Source organism: Calypte anna, chromosome 18, assembly GCF_003957555.1.
Source record: "Calypte anna isolate BGI_N300 chromosome 18, bCalAnn1_v1.p, whole genome shotgun sequence".
Lineage (NCBI taxonomy): Eukaryota > Metazoa > Chordata > Aves > Apodiformes > Trochilidae > Calypte > Calypte anna.
The window spans coordinates 6,282,857-6,303,549 of NC_044263.1; the positions used below are offsets into that span (position 1 = coordinate 6,282,857).

At 51.5% G+C, this 20,693-nt stretch overlaps 1 protein-coding gene across 2 annotated transcripts; it reads right to left on the reverse strand.

The window, feature by feature from the left end:
• Positions 1-559: 559 nt before the first annotated feature.
• On the reverse strand, positions 560-20,313 carry CDR2L (cerebellar degeneration related protein 2 like). Of its 2 annotated transcripts, XM_008494488.2 has the most exons (5): positions 19,843-20,313; positions 7,788-7,900; positions 6,312-6,460; positions 5,196-5,360; positions 560-3,287 (listed from the first exon to the last, which is right to left on the reverse strand). In XM_008494488.2, the coding sequence occupies exons 1-5, from the start codon at positions 19,919-19,921 to the stop codon at positions 2,402-2,404; spliced, it is 1,392 nt and encodes a 463-aa protein (XP_008492710.1). In that variant the 5' UTR covers positions 19,922-20,313; the 3' UTR covers positions 560-2,401. The 2 variants fall into 2 exon arrangements, with proteins under 2 accessions (XP_008492710.1, XP_030317442.1); XM_030461582.1 differs by lacking the exon at positions 7,788-7,900 and having other exon boundaries at positions 569-3,287; positions 19,843-19,923.
• Positions 20,314-20,693: the final 380 nt, after the last annotated feature.

Genomic DNA, 20,693 nt, shown 5'->3' on the forward strand with positions numbered 1-20,693 from the left:
GCAGAGCAGAACAATAATAGAATTCTAATTACAAGCTTAGAAACTGTGTGGTTTTACAGAGACTTCTGAGTTGACAAAAGAAGGGGTTTTATCATGTGGCAAATGTTAGTGTCCAAGTGTATAAAGTGTATGTTATATAAATAATGCAGCAGGATGGTTTGGCACAGTCACTCTGCTTGCTGCAAAGGAGCCTGAAGCATTTTCTTGACCCAAATCGTATGTGAAAAATGAAAGAAATAATTCTTCTGCTGTTCTTAAAAATAAAAAGAGCTGTAAAGAAGGTCTCAGTTGTGAGGATAGTGGTGTTTCTTCTTATTTGTGAAGAGAAGAAAGCATTTGAAAACGTGTTTATTCTGTTGTACACTGAGCTGTGACGCTGATGCACACAGGGTTGTTAAAAATGGAAAGTGAAGGTGATCCTTACCCCCACCTCTGAGGCAGCCAGAGGAGTGCAGAGTAAACACTGCCTGACTTAAACCAACACTGCTTCTGCTGTCCCCTGCTGCAAATGTTGAATTAACTGGGTGGTGAGAAAAATCACAGCACTGCTTTTGTTGCTGTTGTTCGGTTTTATTTATTTTATTAGACAACTGCTTTCCATTATAAATAAATAAGGCATGAAGGTTCTCCATACTGTTACAGAGCTGGTAGCCACAGTCGTGCATTTGGCTCCTAAAGGGTTTTGAGTTTGGGGCCGTAGGGCACCTGAAAATGCAGAGCATGGAAGTGTGGAGGGGTTGGGTGCTTGAGGAGGAGACCCCTGGAGTGGGTGTTTGGGCATCACACTCCTGCCAGTACCTCCATGGTACTCAGCATAACCCAAGAGGGTATTTTTGGGGATATTTTTGCATTAATTCCATGGGAGAGAGGTATCTCCTTCAGAAAATCAAGGCTTGGAGGATAATTATGTTTTAACCCTTGTCCTACTCCAAAGTCAACTTCTCATTTATTTATGGCAATCGCAAAAATCCCAACTGTTACCCTAAGGTTTTGGGGTGTAAGCCAGTGAAAATAAAATCCAAATCTGGCCTGAAGTTTGTCTCCAGGCAGGTACAGAGTAGGAAGCTTACACTGAATTGCTTCTTTCCTGTGGCTCAGTGCTCGGGGTGTTGCCTAAGGTGTGATGGAACTTCTGCTCCTCTGCCTAAAACGCACGTCTGACCACACGGGGTCAACATCAAATCCATGAAAAAATGGGAACTGGTGATTCCTGAGACTGCAGTGGCCTTTTGGCTGTGTTTGCATGTCTGTGGAAGCCAAAGTGAGGAGATTTCAGTGCTGGAAAGTGAACAGGAACATGAGAGATGGCAGCTTGGGAGACAGTAGCTTGGCCAAGAGAAGATTCTTATCAGCAGAAAATGGAAATCTGTCCCCTTGGCTGGGGAGGGGTTGGGAGCAGCAGTGTGGGACACTGTGTGATCAGTGCCAGAGCCACCAGGGCCAGAGCTCCCCACGCCCTTGAGAGGCTTTGTCCTTCTCTGCAAGCCCCTGGTAGCCAGTTTTGCAAGCCCATGGGAGCTGTACTGGGGGAGTTTGCTACAATGGGGCAGTGACAGCCAGAGGGCTGGGACCCAGCCCGTGGGGTGGAAGATGTCTCTGGTCCTGTAATAGCACTTCTTGTCTAGCTCATGGGAAAGCCCTGGTCATCAAGTTCCTATCAAGCACAGTGCTCCACCTGGGTGGAAATACTGGGGCAGATTTCAAGTGAGGAAATCCCATTTGCCTACGAAGTCTGGAGAGTATGGACTGAAATACTACATGATGCTGATGAAGACAGAACTATCAGTTTTATGATTCTCTTCAAGTTTTTCCAGTTGCAAGGAGCTTGCATTGTAAATAGCTGAAAAACCTGGCTGATAAAGAGAACTACTTAAATAGCAGGAACATACTGCCCTGTGGGGAAGGGGTAGAGAGAAGTCTCTCGAGTGCAAGCAGAGGTTCTTAGCCATAAAACCAAAGTGGAGGGTTGGGCTGGTGTGCTGGGACAGCCCCTGAAGTCCTGATGGCTTTTGTTTTACTTTGCAGCACTGCCCTCCTGCTGGGTGCTGGAGGACATCCAGGCTTCTGCTTGCAGATAACTGGGAAAAGGGGGAAGGGAGGTGATTGGTTTTCTTTTTTTGTCGTGTGTTTTACGTTGCTGTTGTGGTGTCTGGCAGCGGCAGCAACTCATGCAGAGATCTGTCATTCTGGCATCCTCTAACTACAATGTACAATTGTCCCAAGGAGTTGTCCAGAGCTTAAGCTTAAGAATAAAAAAAAAGTGAGTCGAGTCTCCGTGATGTTTTCTTGCTTGTAGACCTCTCAAACCTTCAAAGCAGTGGGGCCACGAGGCATTTCCTGGGGCTGAAGAGAAGACTCGTTTGCTGTGATTGCAGGTGGGGGTCGCAGAGAGGCAGGAGACTCATTTGCTGCTCTTGTTTTTCACCTTTGTGGCGTTGATGTCTGCTTTTGTTTTCTGGATGCGGGAGAAGATCTCCTTAAAAAGAGCCTTGTACTCGGGCTGGCTCTGCTCCAGCCTCTTGTCCACCGCGTCCACGTGTTTGCTGATGGTCTTCTCCATGGTTTTCCTCTCTTCCAGCTCGTGCCCCTCTCCTCGGAAGTCTCTGAAGGAGCTGTCACGGGAGATGGGCCGGGACGTCTGGACGCCCGTGTGGCGCACGCTGTCCTTGTGTTGCCGGCATTTGCTCAGGAGCTCCTCGTACTTCTCCAGCAGGGCATGGTACTGCTCATCCACCTCCCTCAGGATGGACATCCCCCTCTTCCTCACGTTGTTGGCATGCAGGGTGTAGTTGCCCTCGTGCCTGCTGACGGCATCCTTGGTGACGATGGCGTTGAGGGCGGTGTCGCTGCAGCTTTTCCGAACGGGGTGGTTGGGGGAAGGAGTCATTGATGGCCCCTGGCTTTTCCCTCCCTCCTCCTCGGAGAGGTCAATGTAATCTGCTTCTGGGGCGTTGTTGAGAGGCTCGAGGAGGGCCTCAGACAGGTTGTCCTCTCTGCTCAGCAGATATTTCTTGACTTGTTTCATCTGCTGCAGCTCCAGGAGCTCTGCTTCCAGCTCCTTGATGCGCAGTTTGCAGTTCTCCATCTCGCACACCCGTTGCTCCAGGTCCGAGTACTCCTGGATAACTGAGCTGTACTCACGCTCAACCCTCTCCTTCCGCTGCTTCTCCTGGTTGACCTGGGACCTCAGGGAGTTCACCATGGCTTGGAGACGCTCGTTCTCCCTCTCCAGTGGCTTCTGGTTGAACTCTGTGGAAGGGCTGTGGACTTGGAATGCGTCCTCATACCTGAAAGAGAAGAAAAACCCTTGGGAGAGTCTGACCAAGTGACAGTCACATAAGTAAGTGTGCTGGTGCCCAGACAGGGGGTGACCAAGTCAGTATCTGGGCTCATGGAGTTGGATATTCCTCCTCAGATGTGCCAGGAGACCACAAGGTGTGTCTGGGCCTCTTCTGGACACAGCCAAATCTGTCTCAGAGATCCTGCAGTCTCGTTTGATGGCAGTGATGAAAGACAAGAGGGAGATGAAGCCCTAAAGGTAAAGGACTCGTGTGGTTGATGAACAAGTCACTACGGTGCCATGAAGTGAGGATGAATGGTAAAGAGCTGAAAATGGGAGGCTTTGAGCTTTTCCTGCTGGAGTTCATCAGCTGTTCACTACATCATGGTGTTCACCAACTGCTCACTGCATCTGCCAACAACCCCAAACCCCACCCAGCTAAAAACCAGAAGCAGAGGCTCTGCTGTCCCATGTCTGGGACATGCTCCAGAGAATGGGAGAGGGTTTATACAGCAAGGGAGGCAGACAGGGGCTTCTGACAGCTTTGCCCTTTCTTGACTGCCTGGGAAATGATGACACACACTCCCCCCTTCCCCTGCTTTGCTGTTGGAATATTGGATTTTCCTCCTCAGTGAAGTGCCCATGGCCTCCTGCCTGGTTAGAACAGATTGGAACAGAGTGAGCAGTGTGGCCTCCCCTGGGAGGCATGGCTGGTGGCAGGGGGATTGAGCAGATTCCCAAGTTGCTGAAGGGCAGTGTGACCTTCAGAGCCAGCCATGGGGCTGATGCTGAACTGAGATCCCGAGGCACTGGGGGGTGAGAGTGGGACTGGGGGAATGGAACCATGGAGACATTAAGTGGATTTGGCTGGGGGTCAGGTCATGGCCTCATAACATCCCCATTGCCACTGCAGTGTCTTCTGCTGATACCCTCTGGCAGGAGATGCTTTCTCTAACAAAGTTTATTGATTGCTTCTCTTTTTAAAGAAACCTCAGTTATGGACAAAGCTGAGCAAGAAATGCCCTGACAAGGTCAGCAAATTAACACAATGGATGGGTTTTAAGGAGGATTAAGTGTGCAATAGTGCTGCAGGTGTTTGGCAGCACCTGGAGCACCTTGATGTGTGATTGGTGCTCCCGAGGGGTGCTGGAGGACAAAAGGCACCATCTCAGCTGCTTTCTGTGAGCTGGAGGTGCTGGTCCTGTGCTGAAAGACAACTGCAAAAGGAAAATGGGCTGTGTGGGCAGGGAAGCTTCATGGGCAGCTTGAGGTAAGGGTCTTCTTCATATAGAATTCTAGAATGGTTTGGGTCAGCAGGGACATTAAAGATCATCTAGTTCCAACTTCCCTGGGACACCTCCCACTAGGTCAGTTTGCTCAAAACCTCCCTGGGGACACTTTGAGCAACCTGGTCTAGTGTAATTCAGGTCCTAGTCCCTGTCAGCAGGGTTGGAACTGGCTGGAACACAATGTGCTACTGGGTGGTTTGAGCTGTCTAGGGCTTGAGCAATGTGTCTTGCCCAGTGAGTGTTCCTTCCCAGCTCCTGCCCGTGTTCCAAGAGGGTCCCAGATGCCCAGACAGTTCCTGTCCCCAGCAGCCTAGCCCAGTGCAGCTGCATGAGGCATCCAGATGCTCCTGGGTGGCTGTTCTCACGTTCTCACCCTCTGAAAAGAACTTGTGTCTCCCCATTTGAGGCACTGCTGATGCTGGGATCATGCAGGCTTTGCTTTACCAACACTACCTGCTGAGGTAGGAGGAGGGGAGCTTCACCTCCAGCACTGAGGTGTGGGCTCTGATGTGAAGTTGAGATCTCTGTGGGGATGTAGGTGGGGTTTTGGGCTAACCCACTGCATCCCCTCTTCATGGGCAGAGGAGTTGGGGGAGAAGGCTGGAGGGGTTGCTAGAGCTCAGTACCTGGGGCTGGAGCACAGCTCCTTAAGGCAGGGGAAGGTGTGGATGGTTCGGCGCCGCTCTCTCTTCTCCCGACGAATTCGGAGCTGCTCCAAGCTCCTCATTTCCTCCACCTGTTTCTGCAGCTCCTCCACTTGGTTCTGCAGCCCCTCGATTGTTTCTGTCAAGCTGTGGAGAGAGGATGGAGCAGAGGTGAGGAGTCAGGCACTGCCAGTCCTCAAAAGGTGGTTTTTCCCTACAGAGACAGCCAGGCTACGGGAGGTGCTTCCAGTTTCTAGTGTGTGCCCTGAGAGTGTGACAGGGCTTGTCATGGCTGTGGTTGTTCTTTCTCTGTGTGGTCACTTTTGAAGAGATGTTTGCAGAAAAGGGCAGGGGATTGAAGCAGGGATCCCAATGATTTGAGGCTCTCATTCTCAAATCACTTGGCTCAGGCAGTCACCCCTGGGACACAAGTGCTATCCTGGAGTATCTCTGCACTAAAAGGCTCAAGCAAGGAGGTGAGCAATTTACTCCTCCATTTGTTTCTCATTGTAGATAAAAACAGCAATACCAGGCAGAGATTTAGTTTTGCTCTGGCTGTGAAGGCAGTTTGTAAAACTCTGCTCTGAAACTCCCTCCCTGCAGAGGCATTTGCAGAAGATGCTGAGCTGCAAGGACACGGCTCAGTCTGTTGCTCCCAGAAATGACCTTGATCACAGGCCTGTTTAGGAAAGAAAAAGTTATTGACAAACTGGTTTTTTAAACACGGACTAGCCAGGGGTTTGCTAAATGCTGGATCTGTGTTTCTGCTGGGCTGGGTGCTGGGGACCTCCCTGGTCTTGTTATGTGCCTCTTCCTCAAGGAAACACAAGCAAAGAGGAGGAGGAGGAGAGGCTGCTGTGCCCCTCTCCTGGCAGCTACAGACTCTCCTTTATCCAGCCCCTGTCCCAGGGGTGTCTGTGCTGTGGCTGATCTCTGCCAAGAGGCAGCAGTGCCACGAGCATGTGCTGCAAACAGCTGTAAAACCTGCCTGGTCGTGGGTAAAACAGCAAGGACAGGCTGTGCTCTGGGGCAGGGGCAAGGTGGGATGAAGGTCTCTGGGTCCCAGCATCACTGTGGTGGGAGGAGGGGAGGCCATACCACTGTATCTTCTGCTGGGATGTCTTGCTTTCCAGCACAAGCTTCTGGTTAGCCAGCTCCAGGTCCCGTGCTGTCAGGTCCAGCTGCTCATAGACTTTGGCGTGCTGCTCGTTCATCTGCCGCAGCATCTCCAGTTGCTTGGTCAGGTACTGCAGGAAAAAAAAAAGCAAAACAGGAACACCCCACATCCAAAATCCAAGTTGCTTCACTGGCAGAAATTCCTACAGCCTTTTCTTCCTCTGATAATGTTTTGTGGCTGATTTATCCTTTAGCTGGCTGAAGCCTCTTGCACAGGTGAAATATTTGCATCCCTGCCCACTGTAAATACTTTTGTGTCCAAACTAAGGTTGAGCTGCCCCTGCCCTCTGTGAAGGACACCAACATCATTCTCTCTCCATTCAATTGCTATTTTTATTCCCAATACCCAGGGAAAGCTGATATCCCTGGGACTGTGACCCCTTCACCAACGTTGACTGAAATTGGTGTGTTGGTTACTGGATTGCCAGGAAGATCAATTGCAGAAGCTGCATTTCCTTGGGAATTCAGCTAAAACTCTGAGACAGTGAAATATGAGGAGTCTCATGGCTTCTGTGTGTTCCCAGACCCAGCCCTGTGAGAAGTACAAGACTTTACCCTGCAAAGCCTTGGAGAGGGGCATCTATCCCAGCTCTCACCCTGACCTGGGACCAGATCCCAAATCCATGGTGGATGCTCTCCTGAAGGGCTGCTGAGAGGGATGGCTAAATTTATCCACCAGTTTCCTTGGATGTCAGCCTGTCAGATCCCTGCAGCCATCATGTGCTGCTCTTGCGACCTCGCAGCCCTCCTCTGCCCTGTGTCTTTTTAATCAGGGGGGTTCCAGTCTTTTTTAATTCACAGATTCCTAGAAGTTTTCCAGTGGATGAAAAACTTCCCAGCACAGCAGGTTTAAGCCTCTAATCTCAGTTCTGCTGGCACTTGGAAATACTGCCCTGACCCCAAAGGATGGTTGAAATGGTGGTTTAGATTGCAGCTCTTGGAGAAAGAGCTATTTTATGCCTCTAACAAAGGGAGCTGTGTTATGGGGTGCCAAGGGGCCAGCTAGGAACAAATGTGATTATGAATAACTGGAATCAAGGGAAAGCAGCAGCAGAGCAAAGAGAAGTGACTGTGAAGGCTGGAGGATGGGCAGGGAAAGGCTAAATATGCTCGAGATGCTAAAATCTGGTGTGCACATCTGGGCAGTGGGTGGGGATGTGAGAAAGGGGGAAAATCCCAGTTCATGGGGAAAGGGAAAGGAAAAGAAAGGGAAAGGAAAAGAGAGGGAAAGGAAATCCTCTCCAGAGGTGGGATGGCCTCTAACTCCCATCCCCGTGGTGCATCCCTTTCTTTCTCCTGCTGTCTGAGCTCTTGGCTTTGGTGGGAGTGCCCCTTCCCACCACCACCCTTGGGTGGCAGTGGTGGCCCAGCACCTCCTGTCCCTGCTGTTGTCCCTACCTCAATCTCCTGCACTTGCTCCTCGTTGGTTGCATACATCTGCTGCAGGGAGTCCTCCAGCTCCTTGTTGCGTTCCAGCAGGGTCTTCCCCAGCTCTGCAGCCAAATGCAAGTCTGAAAAGCAGAGGGGACAAAGCTGCTGTGGTTCTGATGACTCCATGGGGTGGGGGGGATGTGGGGGTCCCCAAGTGCCACCCCACCAAACACAGTGACATTTTACACGGCGCTGGTTCTGTTGGCAGGGTTTGATGTGTGCTTATGGGACATCCAGGATCCGACCTCTTTTTGTCTTACTGGGCTGCAGGAGCAAGGGGAGGGTCAACTCAGGATGTCTGCAGCTTCTCAGGCTCAGCATCCCACAGAATGAGAGCTGGTAAAGCCCTGGGGGCCTTGAGGATGTGCTGTAAATTATATTATTATCCCTAATGAAGGGAGTGCCTTGTCTTCCCTGTCAGCCCCCATCCATCACCTCCTAACAGACTGACAGGAGTAATAAACCCACGCCTGGCCCTGGGGTCACTGAAACACCTCCTGCATCTGCTGCCCAGGTCTGTGGCTCTTTCCTTGGGGCAGCTCCAGGATGAGGACAAACTGCTTTGTGTTCACTCTCTGCCACCTCTAAATGCCCCTAGGAAGCTACTGAAATAGTTGGATTTGGGGAGAAGTGCAGGAAAAATAGATGTTGATAATGTGGTCAGCTTAAAATAAGGGGTTTGGTGCCTCCTGGGTAAAGAAAAAACTCCAGAATCCTGCGAGTCCTGCATTGGCCAAGGCTTGAGAACCTCAGGTGATTCTGTTTGGGATCCTGGGATGGCCCAGCTGGCTCTGGTAATGTCCCTTTGCTTTCACAGAAATTGGTTGTCCCCTTGAAGCCTGACTTGTGATCATGGGAGTTCCTGGCTTTGCTGGGGCTTTTAGAGGGCAGATTCTGTCTCTTACAGTGTTAGACTGAAAATATGACCTCACATCTTCAAAAAAGTAAGGAAACAGGTCCTGATGTGTCTTAGTGCTCTTTCCCATGTGGTTATCCTGCAGTTTCAGATAATTAAGGACAGGCAGTTCTGGAGTGTGTGAGGGGACCTGGGACTCCTGCCCTGGCATTTTCTCAGCTCATCACAAGGCTCCTCTGGTCTGCAGCTAATGATGCATTTGCCAAAGGCTCTGCCAGGGCTGAGAGCATCTGTAATTTCCTCCAGGATTTATTTCAGCTGTGCAGTTGATGGGGAAAGGGGGATACTTGGTCACCCAGGACAAGAGGAGGGAGAACCAGGATACTTAGGATGTATTTTGAGCCTGGGAAAATTACTGATCTCTGGCATTTGCAATGGCACATCACAAAATGAGACTGACACCAAACTCTGGGACACGGGGCTGGCTGGGAGGAGTGCTGCCAGGGCTTGGGATGGGCTATTCCTGGTGGGTAGCACTGCCCTGTGGGAAGTGCTGGTGTGTTATTGGTGTGGATGTTTCTTTCCAAGCAGCTTGAGTGGTGCTGGAGGGCTGCCTGCACAGGTGTGGCCCAGCCAGCAGCTGCTCCATGTCTCCTCCAACCTCCCCTTTACCTTTGGAATGTGCTCTCCAGCCATAGCCTCCCTTGCAGGGTGTTATTCCAGATTCTGGACTCTGACCTTTTTAATTAAAATCCCCATTGTTGCACAGTGACCTGGTTTGAGGGCTGCATTCCCACCTATCAGCCCAATCAAGATATTTCCAATTTTTCCCACGGACAGACCTTCCTCCACTTAATTTTTTTTTTTCACTCCCCAAGCACCAATTTTTCTACTTTCCAAAGTGCCCTTGGGAGACTGAGTGTTTGCTACACCAGCTGGGGACGAGGGAACAGCCAGATGCCAGCAGAGATGGAGGGCAATTTGTACCTCTAAGCTGCTTGGGGCTGTTTTTAATGGCCCAGCCACCTTGCCAGAGCTGGTGCCATGGCTGCAGATGGGCACCTTGCAGATCCCATCCCTCTGCACCATGCAGGACCCCAGCCCAGAGGTGAGTAGCTAGAAGGGTCCATGCTGTGCTCCAGGTAATGAGTCAAGTGTGTCCCTGTCCCTGTGGATTACACCAGTGCTCTCCCACCATATGGCATTCAATTTAATCAGCTGGGGTTGAGTTAAGTGGATTAGGCAGTGTAAGATCCTGCTTTGTAATTTAAAGGGCTCTGTCAGCAATAATTTAATGGGGGAAACGGGCAGTGTTTGGGGACAAGTGGGAAAGAGGAATGAACAGGGCTGAGCTCTGCGGAGGAAATTGATTCTTCATTTCCATTTTGAGCTTCAGGGCCTGTGAGACTCCAGGCTTGAAGGACATAGGGGAATACTTGGGTTTTTTTTCCAGTCTTATAACTGCCTCAGTCCTTGTCATATACACTCACGCTCACCCTCTGCCTGTCAGCCAAAGCATCCCCTGTAATCCTGTCTCATCTGTCTCCTCACACTGGGTCTCCCCGGGCTGTGGGACCATGGGGTAGGAGGGGATGCTGCAGGGAGGTGCTTTCCTGTCATCTTTAAGGTGCTTTCCTGTCATCTTTAAACTGTGCAGACTCTTTTGGTCTCTGCACTAATTGTGGTTCTGCATGGGCTGGCAGAGCACACTGCTCCTCTCCATCAAGACCTTGGAAACCAGATTGTGAATTTCTCAGCAGGTTGTTTGGGGTGGGTGGAAAGATCCCTTTAGGAGTTTGGGGATTCTCTCTACCACATGCTGTGGTTTCTACACAACTTTTCTATTCCCCTTTGCTCCTCCACTGCCAGCCAGTGCTGTGCAGGTTGTTCTCATTTATCAGATCTGCTGATGCCTCCTTTCCCCCTTTTCCCCCTTCCCTCCTTTCCCCTTCCCCTTTCCTCTTCCCTTTCCCTTTCCCTTCCCCCTTTCCCCCCCTTTCCCTCCCGATGCAGAAGTGATGGGCAGGGGGTGTGCCGGGTGTCAGCTCCGTGTGCCTGACAGCACCACAGGGAAACACCCAACACGCAAACCCAGCGTTGCCCAAATCCTATTTGGGAGAGAACCCGGAACGCAAACAGCCCCAGGCAGCCCCAGCTCGGGGCCCGGGGGCTCTCATTAGCCCTGTGACCCGGCTAATTAACACCAGGCAAGGAGACACCCGGTGTCCCCAAACAAAGAGCTGCGCCTACAGAGCAAAGCAGAGGGAGGGAAGCTGCATTTCCCGACGAGCTTCCATGGGAAAGGAGCCTGAGCAAGGAGGGGGGGGGAAGAGAAGGGACCATATGGTGGGAAAGGAGCGGGAGCTGCAGCCAAGCGGAGGGCGGTACAGGGGAGCACGGGCGGGCGGTGCAGCCAGGAGGCAGCTGGAGAGATTATCACCAGCCCAGGAACAATTCTGCTAAAAACTTGACAAAATGCTGACCCAAGACCTGCAGCAGGTTTTCTTTGACTGAAAGAGGCCGAGGAACAAACTGCAGGGTGTTCTCCTCACTGCAGCATCCCGTGGCAATGCTGGGATGTGCACTGCCCAGCCGAGCATCTCTCCAGCCTCAGCCTGCAATCAGGCACCAAAATTGGGGTCTGCCCTCCCAGTGCTGCCCTGCAGCTGCTGGAGCAGAGCAGTCTTTGCTACAGCCTCCTCCCTCCTCCAGCATCTCTTGGTTTTGGCTTTGGGGGAGTATAAGTCTGGCTCTGGGCGGGAGGATGATCCAGTCAGGTTCAGATGGTCCCAGTAAATACAGCTTTCTGGAGGAAGCCACCATCTGGAGCAGCTGCTTTGGGCTCTCCCCCATCATCTGTCTCACATCAAGGGATTCATGTGTTTAGGCTGTGAGAGAACGTGCCCGCAGGGGCTGCTTTGTTCCTCACCCCTCAGTATCCCATCCCTCTCCCCATCCTGGTGAGGCAGCCTTGCCAAAGGGCTGTTAGAAATCCTTTGGCTCATAAAGCTAAAAAGCAGGGGTTTATGGAGCATGTTTTTGCAGGCTCTTTTCAGCTAAGCCTCTATGTCCCTTTCTTGTCCTTTCCTAAAGAGCTGGGGCTGTGGGCAGGGCTGCTTCCCTCCTGCTGCAGGTGTTGGATTCACCTGGTACAGAGCAGGGAGCAGAGCTCTGGCATGGAGGTCTCTGAAGAAAGTTGAGGGGTGCTTGTTAGTTGATGGATGGGGTAGGTTGGGAGTTAAGAACTGATGTTTAATGCTGTTGACGTTTAGTTTAATTGCATTTGCTATCTGCTCCATTACACATGGGTACTTAGAGTCAAGGGTAAGTGCAATCATTCCTTTCAAAATCTAAATAAATGATGCTGTGTTGGTTTACCCCAGGGTAGGGTGTACTTGCTACTCATTTATTTTTCTTTTTTGTTGCGAGGGATTGTGCTGTCTGAGTCTATTACAATAAAGATCAGCTGCTTTTGTGTATCTCGTACTGCTGCTCCATGACAGGGATGATGGAGGCAATCTGGGTGTTTGGCCTTTATAAGTATTTTATTTGCAATGGAACATGTTGAGGTGCAGAGGAGCAAGTGACAGCATCATGAAAACATCCTGAGGCATGTCTGGGTGAGCAGAAAGCCTTTTTAACACATCCATTCCACAGCTGGAAGTGTTTGCAATGGTCAAGCAGAGCTTTTAGAGAGCCCCCTACCCCGTTACTGCTGGAGGGGGTATGTGGATTCTCCATCCCTTTTACACGGGCATAACTTGGAAATTCCTACCCAAATCACTTGATGTTCTGTGTGCTTTTTGTGGGAACTTGCATATTGGTGTAACTGGGTGTACTGCAAAGGCAGGGTTTGCTTTGCAGAGCAGCCCAATGCAGCAAAGGGGAGAGAGGACTCTGGCAGGGCTGGCTGGGAGCAGGCAAGGGCACAGCCATCTCTTCCCTCTTCTCTTCCTTGTTGCAGACCCTGGCTGGGTTGAGCTGATGTTGGGCACACGGGTGTTTCTGTTGGCCTCATGAGATTTGTTGGATTTCCTGCTTGCTTGCTTTTTTCCTTTCCCTTTTCTTTCTTTTGTGTGACATACCCTTGGGCTGCCTTTGGCTTCCCAGGTAGGGGGGAGCTTGGGTGGTGGCAGAGGGATGTGGTTTGTAGGGGGTTAGAGGCAAGCACAGCACAATAGGAACAGGTCCCTCTGTGCAGTCCCCTGAGCAAAAGTGGCACCACTAAGATCTGGAAAAACGCAACAAAGGGCTCAGGGTGAACTGTGTGCCCTGCACTGTGCTGCAGGGAAGCCCCCCAGCCTTCTCAGCCCCTGCTGCTCCTTTCCTTGCCTGCTGGATTTTTCAGTCCTACATTCAGTGTTTCCTTTCTGTCAGCTCTTCCTTTTTTTATTCTTCCCAGATGCTCCTCAGCATCTTTTATGATTAATGATTATCAGCATTTTTGATGGTTGAATTGATACTCATCTTTTTTTTTTTTTTTCCTGCCCTCTATCATTCTGTGCCCCAAAGCCTCTCCTAAACAGTAAGTTTGAGACTGAGGATGGTTCCCTCTGCTTATAAACTGTATGTGTCTGTACAAACAGGCACAGGGCAGTCCCATCCCTGTGCCTGCAGCAATCAGGGTGTGTTTTGCCAAGTTGTTAGAGCATGATAACACGGAGCATGTTATTGGACCATGGTTGGGGCCCCATCTGTGTCTTTCCCTGCTGTTCTCTTATCTCAACAGCCTCGGTGCCTGTGTTTGCCTTGTAGGCTAAAATGGTTTCAAAGAGCTCAGTGATGAGGGACTCAGAGGCTCTGATAGAGCACCTGGATCAGAAAGTGTCCTAAATAAATACTTGGAAGTGGAGCTGTTGGGGAGAAAAAGCAAGGAATGAGAAGGGAGAAAGGCTGTGTTCTCCTGCTTGCAGCTCTCCTCTGGGCAGCAAAGCTCCAACTAATTATGTTGGGATGCAGAGAGCCACGAATAGAAGCTTTTACTCTTCTGCAGCTAAAGACACAGACACGTGGATTGGTGCCATGTGGGAATCTCATCTCCCAGTGTGTTTTAGGGGCAGGAGATTGTAATTGACCCAGGAAGGACAAGGAGGATTAACTCCAGGGAGACTTCAGGTGATGTGCTGTGCAGGTGCAGAGCCCCAAGCCGAGGCAGCCCACAAGGGACAGGTCAGTGTCCCACAGCCACCTCAGCTCTCCAGCCCTGCTCATGCTCACACAAGGTATTCCCCTGCTCTGAGCCATTGCCAGCCAGTTCCCATCTGCTTGGGAGACAGGAGGGGCCACTGACCTGCACGGTTTGGTGTCTTGGGGAGCAACCAAGTTCCAGCACAAGAGCCCCTTGGAGCTGCAGCAGTCCCTAAGATCCCTGCCAGCTCCTGCTGACTCCTGCCTGCTACTTCTCATGTGCCAGTGGAGAGAAGATCCTTCTTCCACAGCCATGAGTGACAGCTAAATGCAGAAAACATCCTGACCCTCTGCAGCAGCAGCAGCAGGAACCTGTCCACCTTTTCTCTCTCTCTTTGGCTGCAGTGTGTCACAATGCATCCTGCTGTGTCCCATCACTGCTCCCTTCCCATCTCTGGGGGATGCCCTGAAGCTCTGTTCCCCCAGGTGCTGAGCTCACACACAGCTCAGCTGCCTCCTGCTTGGCCATGGGTACTTGCAGGCTGCATCACCAACACCAGATGATGTTACCCATGCCCATCACTGGTCCTGAGCAGGATGCAGGACAATGCCTCTTTCAGGAGCTCAGCACCAAATTCAGTGTCCCCAGAGCAGCTCTGCTGTGAGGCTTGATGCTCAAGGGGATGATCTTGTGCTGTTCCTTGCTCTGCCTCCTCCTGCAGGGACCAGAGCTCGGCCATTGCCTCCCAGCCTTCCAGGGACTCAGGGATTGCTTGCAGAACAAGAAAAGCTGGAAGGTGACATGATAACATTCTGGCTCCAATTGCCATCACTGCAGCTGCAGAATTGGATGGGGTCAGCATGGACCTGGATACTGCTCACCCAAAGGACTGAAAGTTTCAGGGAGGAGGCAGTGCCAGGGCAGCTGCACTGCACTCAGGATAAACTAAACTCAGGATAATGACTTCCCAGAAGACATCAGAGAAACAGGATGTTTAAACCATTAAAAGAGCTGTCACCTTTTGGAGAGAAGGTTTATAACTGTTTTGTAGATATGCATAGACAAAAAAACCCAAAACAACCCAACAAGCCTTAACATAAGATCAGTTTAGAATTCCCAGCTGTGCACAGCCTGGCAGTTGTGTAACATCTGGTCTCATTCCTCCAGTTCTGCCTTGTTGTTTTTGGTTTTGTTTTTTTTTTAATTGGAGATATCTTCCTAAATTCTTGGCCTACATCCATGTTTTCAAATGCATTAAGCAGAAGCTGTGGAAGCCCTAATGCTGTGTGTGATGTGAGGTGGGGACGTGGCACTCTGCTGCTCAGGGAAAGACTTTTTAGCAGAGGAGCTGGAGTGAGTGCTCTGTCCTGAGCACTGGCACTGCTCTCAGCAGGAACAGGATCAGTCCCGGGTGCTGTCACAACTCTAAGTGGCCCCTGACTGTCACACTGAGTCAGTGCAAGTGCCCTGTCACCAGCCAGCACTGCCTGGCACAGGAGGGAAGGAGCAGCATTGGGTTGGGGACAAGCTCCCTGTGCAGGGTGCTGGTGGCTCCCAGTCCCTGGGGCTCAGGGCTGCTGGGGGAAATGTTCTTCTAGACTTGGACCATAAATCCTTCACAGACAGCCTTGCCAAAGAGAAGTGCCACTGGGAGCTGACTGGTTTAGGATGGGAGATATGGAAAACTGATTTTTTTTTTCCCCTTTGCCTCCTTCTTTCCTTTCCAGCAGCTCTTCTACTACCAGTTTCCACAGCTGGTCCCATGTGCCTGGGGCTCAGCAGATGCAGAAAGGAATTTCTGTGAGAATCAGGAGGGGAGGAGATTCTGGAAGCTGTGGTGTGGGTCTCTTATGCCCCATTTTCTTGCTACCTACACAGTAACAGGGGAATTTTTATTCTAGGAAAATACATCTATATATATATATATTCTTTTTTTTTTTCCTCCCCTGATTTGGAGGCTCTCATCCCTTCCTCAGATTAGCCTGGCTGTCCTCTTATTTCCTTGTCTCCTGTGACTTCTCTAGTCCCTCTTGTCATTCCTGAGCAGCTCAGCAATTAGTCACTGAAAACTTTCCACTTCCACCAGCTACCTGCTGTACTGCACTGCTGAATAAATCAGTGGCTCAGCTACTGCGGGCAAAACTCCATCCTTCTGGCTTCCTGCTGGGGAGGAAGGACAGCGAGTTCACCACTGAACTCCTGGAGGACAGGCAAGCTGCATGCCTTGTCCCCTGAGCTGGATTGTTGGGAAAGTGCATCAGGAGGAAGAGAATCTGGAGTGGTACCTGCTGCTCAGTGCAGTGAATCCCTTGGACAAGCTGGTGCTGGGTTGTGGCCCTGTGGACCAGCACCCCATGGGTGATGCAGGAATCAGGCAGTGGGTGCTTAGCACTGATCCCTGGGTTCATCCCCATGCCAAGGTGTCACTGGAGTGCTGGTGACCCTGTGTCTTTATGGGGATGAGTTGGGAGTGGTGCAAGCTCAGCACCTTGTGTCATTTTCCTTCTTAGCATGCAAGAAATCGAATGCTTGGCAGCAGGAGGAGGAATTAAAATAAGATACTTAAATCTGGAGACCTTTAGAGGTTACAGCTGTGAAGTCCTAAGCCTGCACTGCGGATGGTTTGCCCCAAAAGTTTCTGTGGCTGCCCAGGAGGAGAGGACTGTTGGTCTCATGGTGGCAATGAGGTGATATGCTGGTCCTTGTGCTACTTCTGGCCCTGCTGGCTGGCCCAGAGCTGTGTGAGACCCCTTTATGTACACAGAAGGAATTGCCCCAGCATTTGGGCTGTATTCCAGCTCCAAGGACCACAAGGGTGGCTTGGAGAGCCCTCCTCTTGGGCTGCACTCTTCCCTTTGGCTTAGACCTGAGTGCTGGCTGGGGGACAGGGAGTCTGGAAGAGCAGGGAAGGCAAGGGGATGTCTGTGAGGAGGACTCATCTTAGGAGATTGCTGCAGGGGAGGTGAAAGTGGCTGGAAGTGGCTGGCAAAGAGCTGCTGGGTTTGGTCTCTGTTGGGGTTGAATCCAGATTGAGTTGGCACTCAGCTGTTCCAAACACAAATGCTTCTGATGAGCTGAAAAGTTGCCCCCACTTATCCCCAGCTCAGACACTCTAATTTTAGCTCATTCATTCTCTTGGGGTCTGGCTGCACGTACACCCTGTGCTGCACAGGGGATGATGCAACCGGAGCCACATCATCACTTCCCAATGGCTTGGAAAAGGTTCCCCACCACTGGATTCTGGGGTTAACACTTAGAGGCACAGATTCCCCTGCCCATGGGAAGTGAGGCTGTGGCTGAACCAAAGCAGCCCTGCTATCTGTTCTTGTCCTCTCAGTAAGCAAAGCTCTGCTACCAAGTAATCGAAACTCCATTTTTACCAATTCCTTCAAATCAGAAAACCTCCCCAGAGGGAATATCCTGAGAATGAAACACCTCAGAGGACAACGCTACTGTTTCCTTGTCATTAAGTCTTCTGGATGGGATTTGAGCCTCTGCTTCTATGTGCTAAGGTGTCTGGGTACCAGGTTTTGGACACACAGGTTTCAGCATATCAGGCAAAGGAATCCGAAAGGCACCAGCTTCATTTTGGCAATCCTGGAAGGACCTTGGGGCTGGCAACCAGACCTTACTGCCTCCAAGGCACGTGGTGGATGTAGGCAGTTGCTGTGGGCACTTGAGGGGGGAAAAAAAAAGAGCATTTGGGGTTTGTTTTCTTGAAAAAGAGTTACTTCAGCAAGCCAAAGCTCTGTGGAGGATGGGGAGGAAAGTAAGAGGTGCACAAGGTGTAGCTGGAGGCATGATTTCCTCTGTGGTGCTAAACTGGTTAATTAACACAGTCCTCATAGAGCTCCCAGTTAAGCCAGCCAGTGCTTAGCAAACAGATTTGGATGTAAGTGTAATAAATATTTTATGATCCTGTGAAATGACGTTTAAGGCCCAGAACCAACTGGTGCACAGGAGAACCTTTTCTGCTGTCCTAGCTTAGGTTGCTCCTCATTTCTCCCACCTTTGCTTTTGTCCTCTGCCTTCCTGGTGCTGCTGCCAGGTGTGGGTTTCTGTGTGACCCTGGGCTGTTGGCATGCAGATCCTTTTTGTAAGGCTGGCCCTCCACCTCCTCCTCATCGTGCTACACTGGATGTCTTCCACCCTACTTCCACCCCTCCCTTTTCAGCTTCACAGCTGTCCTGTCACCAAAGACCTCTGGATGCTGCTCTGGCTGTAATGCAGAGGCACAATGTGTGCAGACAGAGTCTAGCACTGTCCTTCGTGATGCTTTGTGTGCCATGCAAATTAATTACGGATGTAATTACCCCGTAGGACCTTTCCAGTTGGCTGATTTCAGTTAAAGCCTTCCCCATCTCTCCCTCTGAGTTTGTGCATGCCTGTGCAGCGCCCATTTGTACAGGAGGCTGCAAACCCCTCAGCTGGGCTTTGGTTTGGGTCTGTGTTGTCCTCCAGTCCTGTGTGTGCTCAAAAGTGGAGCCTGTCCCCAGCCTATCCACCACCTGGAGGCCGTTGTTCTGCATTTGGAGTGCTGGGACAGAACAGGGCACCTGCCTGCAGCAGGCAGGTGTTTATTTTACTGTTATGAGTTAGTGGTAGGGTGTCAGTGCTGACTCATGAACCTGACACCAGGACCAGTGTCAGGCTAAAAAAGCCAATTGGTCCTGTGTTGTTCAACACTCCCTGTATTCATCTGTAGTTCTGCTGTTCCTCAGCCTGCATCTGGCCCCTGGACCAGTGCCCAGCTCCCTTGTGAGCCACATGAAGACGTCACCCAGAAATGTGAATTTCTGAGCATTCAAAGGCTGCACTGTTTGTTCAGCTGATAGCTCCATCTCCATGCTCTGCCCTGGCTTCATTTGAGTGTTGTGTTGCAAAGCCCAGGGCCCAGTATCCAGCTAATGACACTTCCTGTTATCTGAGAAACGGGGTTTAAAAACCAGCTGGAAAAATCCCTGGGGGTCTGGTTATTATTCTTTGCTGGGCCTCTGCCCTGCAGCTGAAGTTGTGTAAACTTTAAATCATGACATAATGTCCTGGAATGATGGTGGGCAGAGGCACTGCAGCTGGACCATACATTCCTGCTGACAGTCAGCTGGATAAAACATATATAACTACTGTACCTATAGTGCAGCGGGTCAGAGAGGGGCTGGAGTTAGGGAGGAATGATTTGACAATCAGTTCAGTCATTCCTGAGCCACTGGCCTGAAGTGGAATTTCTTCCAGTTATTTACTTACTGCGTGTTGACTCAAAATATTAAGATAAGAAAAAAACCAACCAAACCACAAGGAAGCCCCAGATACCCACAGTCACCAACTGTCCCGCCATAGGATAAACATTATATAGGACTAACACAAATGTAGGAACAGTTACTTCAAAACAAACTACACGAGTGAAGGCTTATCCTCTAACAAGGCTGTTTCTGCTGTCTGAAGCTTGGCCTTGATTTTTTTTTCCCCTCCTTCCCAATTTCTCCTGCATTTATGACTGATTGGAAAAATCTCCAGAAGCAATTAGGGGACTTAGAAGCTGAAGATCCTTTAGGATTTAGGCTTGGACAGCAAGAGCTTTTGAGAAAGACTTTCAGAATTCTCAGCTTAACTCATGATTTCTGATGTATGAATTTCTAACTCCTGCCTGCTAACTCTACCTGCAGCTGCCCTGAGATGAAAGCAATGTCATCACTACCCATGTTTGATGCTGCCCGCAGCAAGTTTTCTGGGGAACCACCTTCCTTGTGGCTGTAACACAGCTGAATTTTACCCTGCTGGTGCTCAGGATGGATTTGGGCTCCCTGCCCCTCTCCACCTCGTTTAAACTTTCCATGCCCAGGACACTGGCGTGGAGCAGTGGAGCCCAGATTTCCACAGAGATGCTGCTGCAGGATGAGGCGCTGGCTTTGCCCAGCAAATACGAGTCTCGACAGAAGGTACCCCCCCTATTTGTAACTGAGATTTGCCCTCTTTTTTTCTGCCCTTGCATCCCCCCGGGCCTCCATCCCTGGCAGCTGGCGGGGGGTCTCCATCCTTACCCTGCTCCAGGTCCTGCTGGTCGTACCAGGGCTCCTCTTCCTCGCTCTGAAACTCCTCCATCCTGTCGGCGCTCAGCATTTAGCACCAGCGGCCCGGGGAGACGCGCAGCATCCGCCAAAGGGGATCCCGCCGCCGCGGAAAATGCGAAGCGGGGCCGGATGGAGGGATGTGGGGCTGGGTAGAGGGATGCGGCCCGGGATGAAGGCGGGGATGCGGCCTCGGTGCCCCAGCCGGGAAGGGAGGGGGTGGCACGACGTGGCACCCGGCGTCTCGCCGCTGCTTCGGCTCGTCCTGCCCCGGGGGAACGGCTTCCTCCTGCCTCCCGAGCCGGGGGAGGCTCCGGGAAGGGGAGGAAGCAGAGAGGTGGCGGCCGGGCGGGGGACACGGCTTGCCCGGGGCTGGGGGATGCACAAAGGAAGGAAGAGGGCCCGGCGCAGCCCGGCAGATCCTCGCTCCGCAGCTCGGTGGGGACCTCTAGGATGGAAATGCTGCAAGGAAACCCGGCGAGAGGGAAGGGGGGGCGAGGCGAGACCGGCCTCCTCCTCCTCCTTTTCCTCCTCCTTTTCCTCCTCCTTCTCTCCGCCCAGCCCGGCCGTGGGGCTGCAGGGAGCGGGGTTCGGGGTGGGGGTGACCCGAGCCGCAGGGAGGAGGGAGATGCCCCCCGGCCCCCCTGCTATGGGGGGTGGGGGGGGTGGGGGGTGTCCCTGAACCCCCGGGGAGGTCAGCTCACCCCTGGGGAGCAGGGTTGGTTGGGATGCGGGGGGGTGTCCGAGGGCTTCTCGGTGTTGGGACTCTTCAGTGTGGGTGTCAGCCTCTTCTCTGCCTCCGGGAGGTTTCACAGCATCACCTC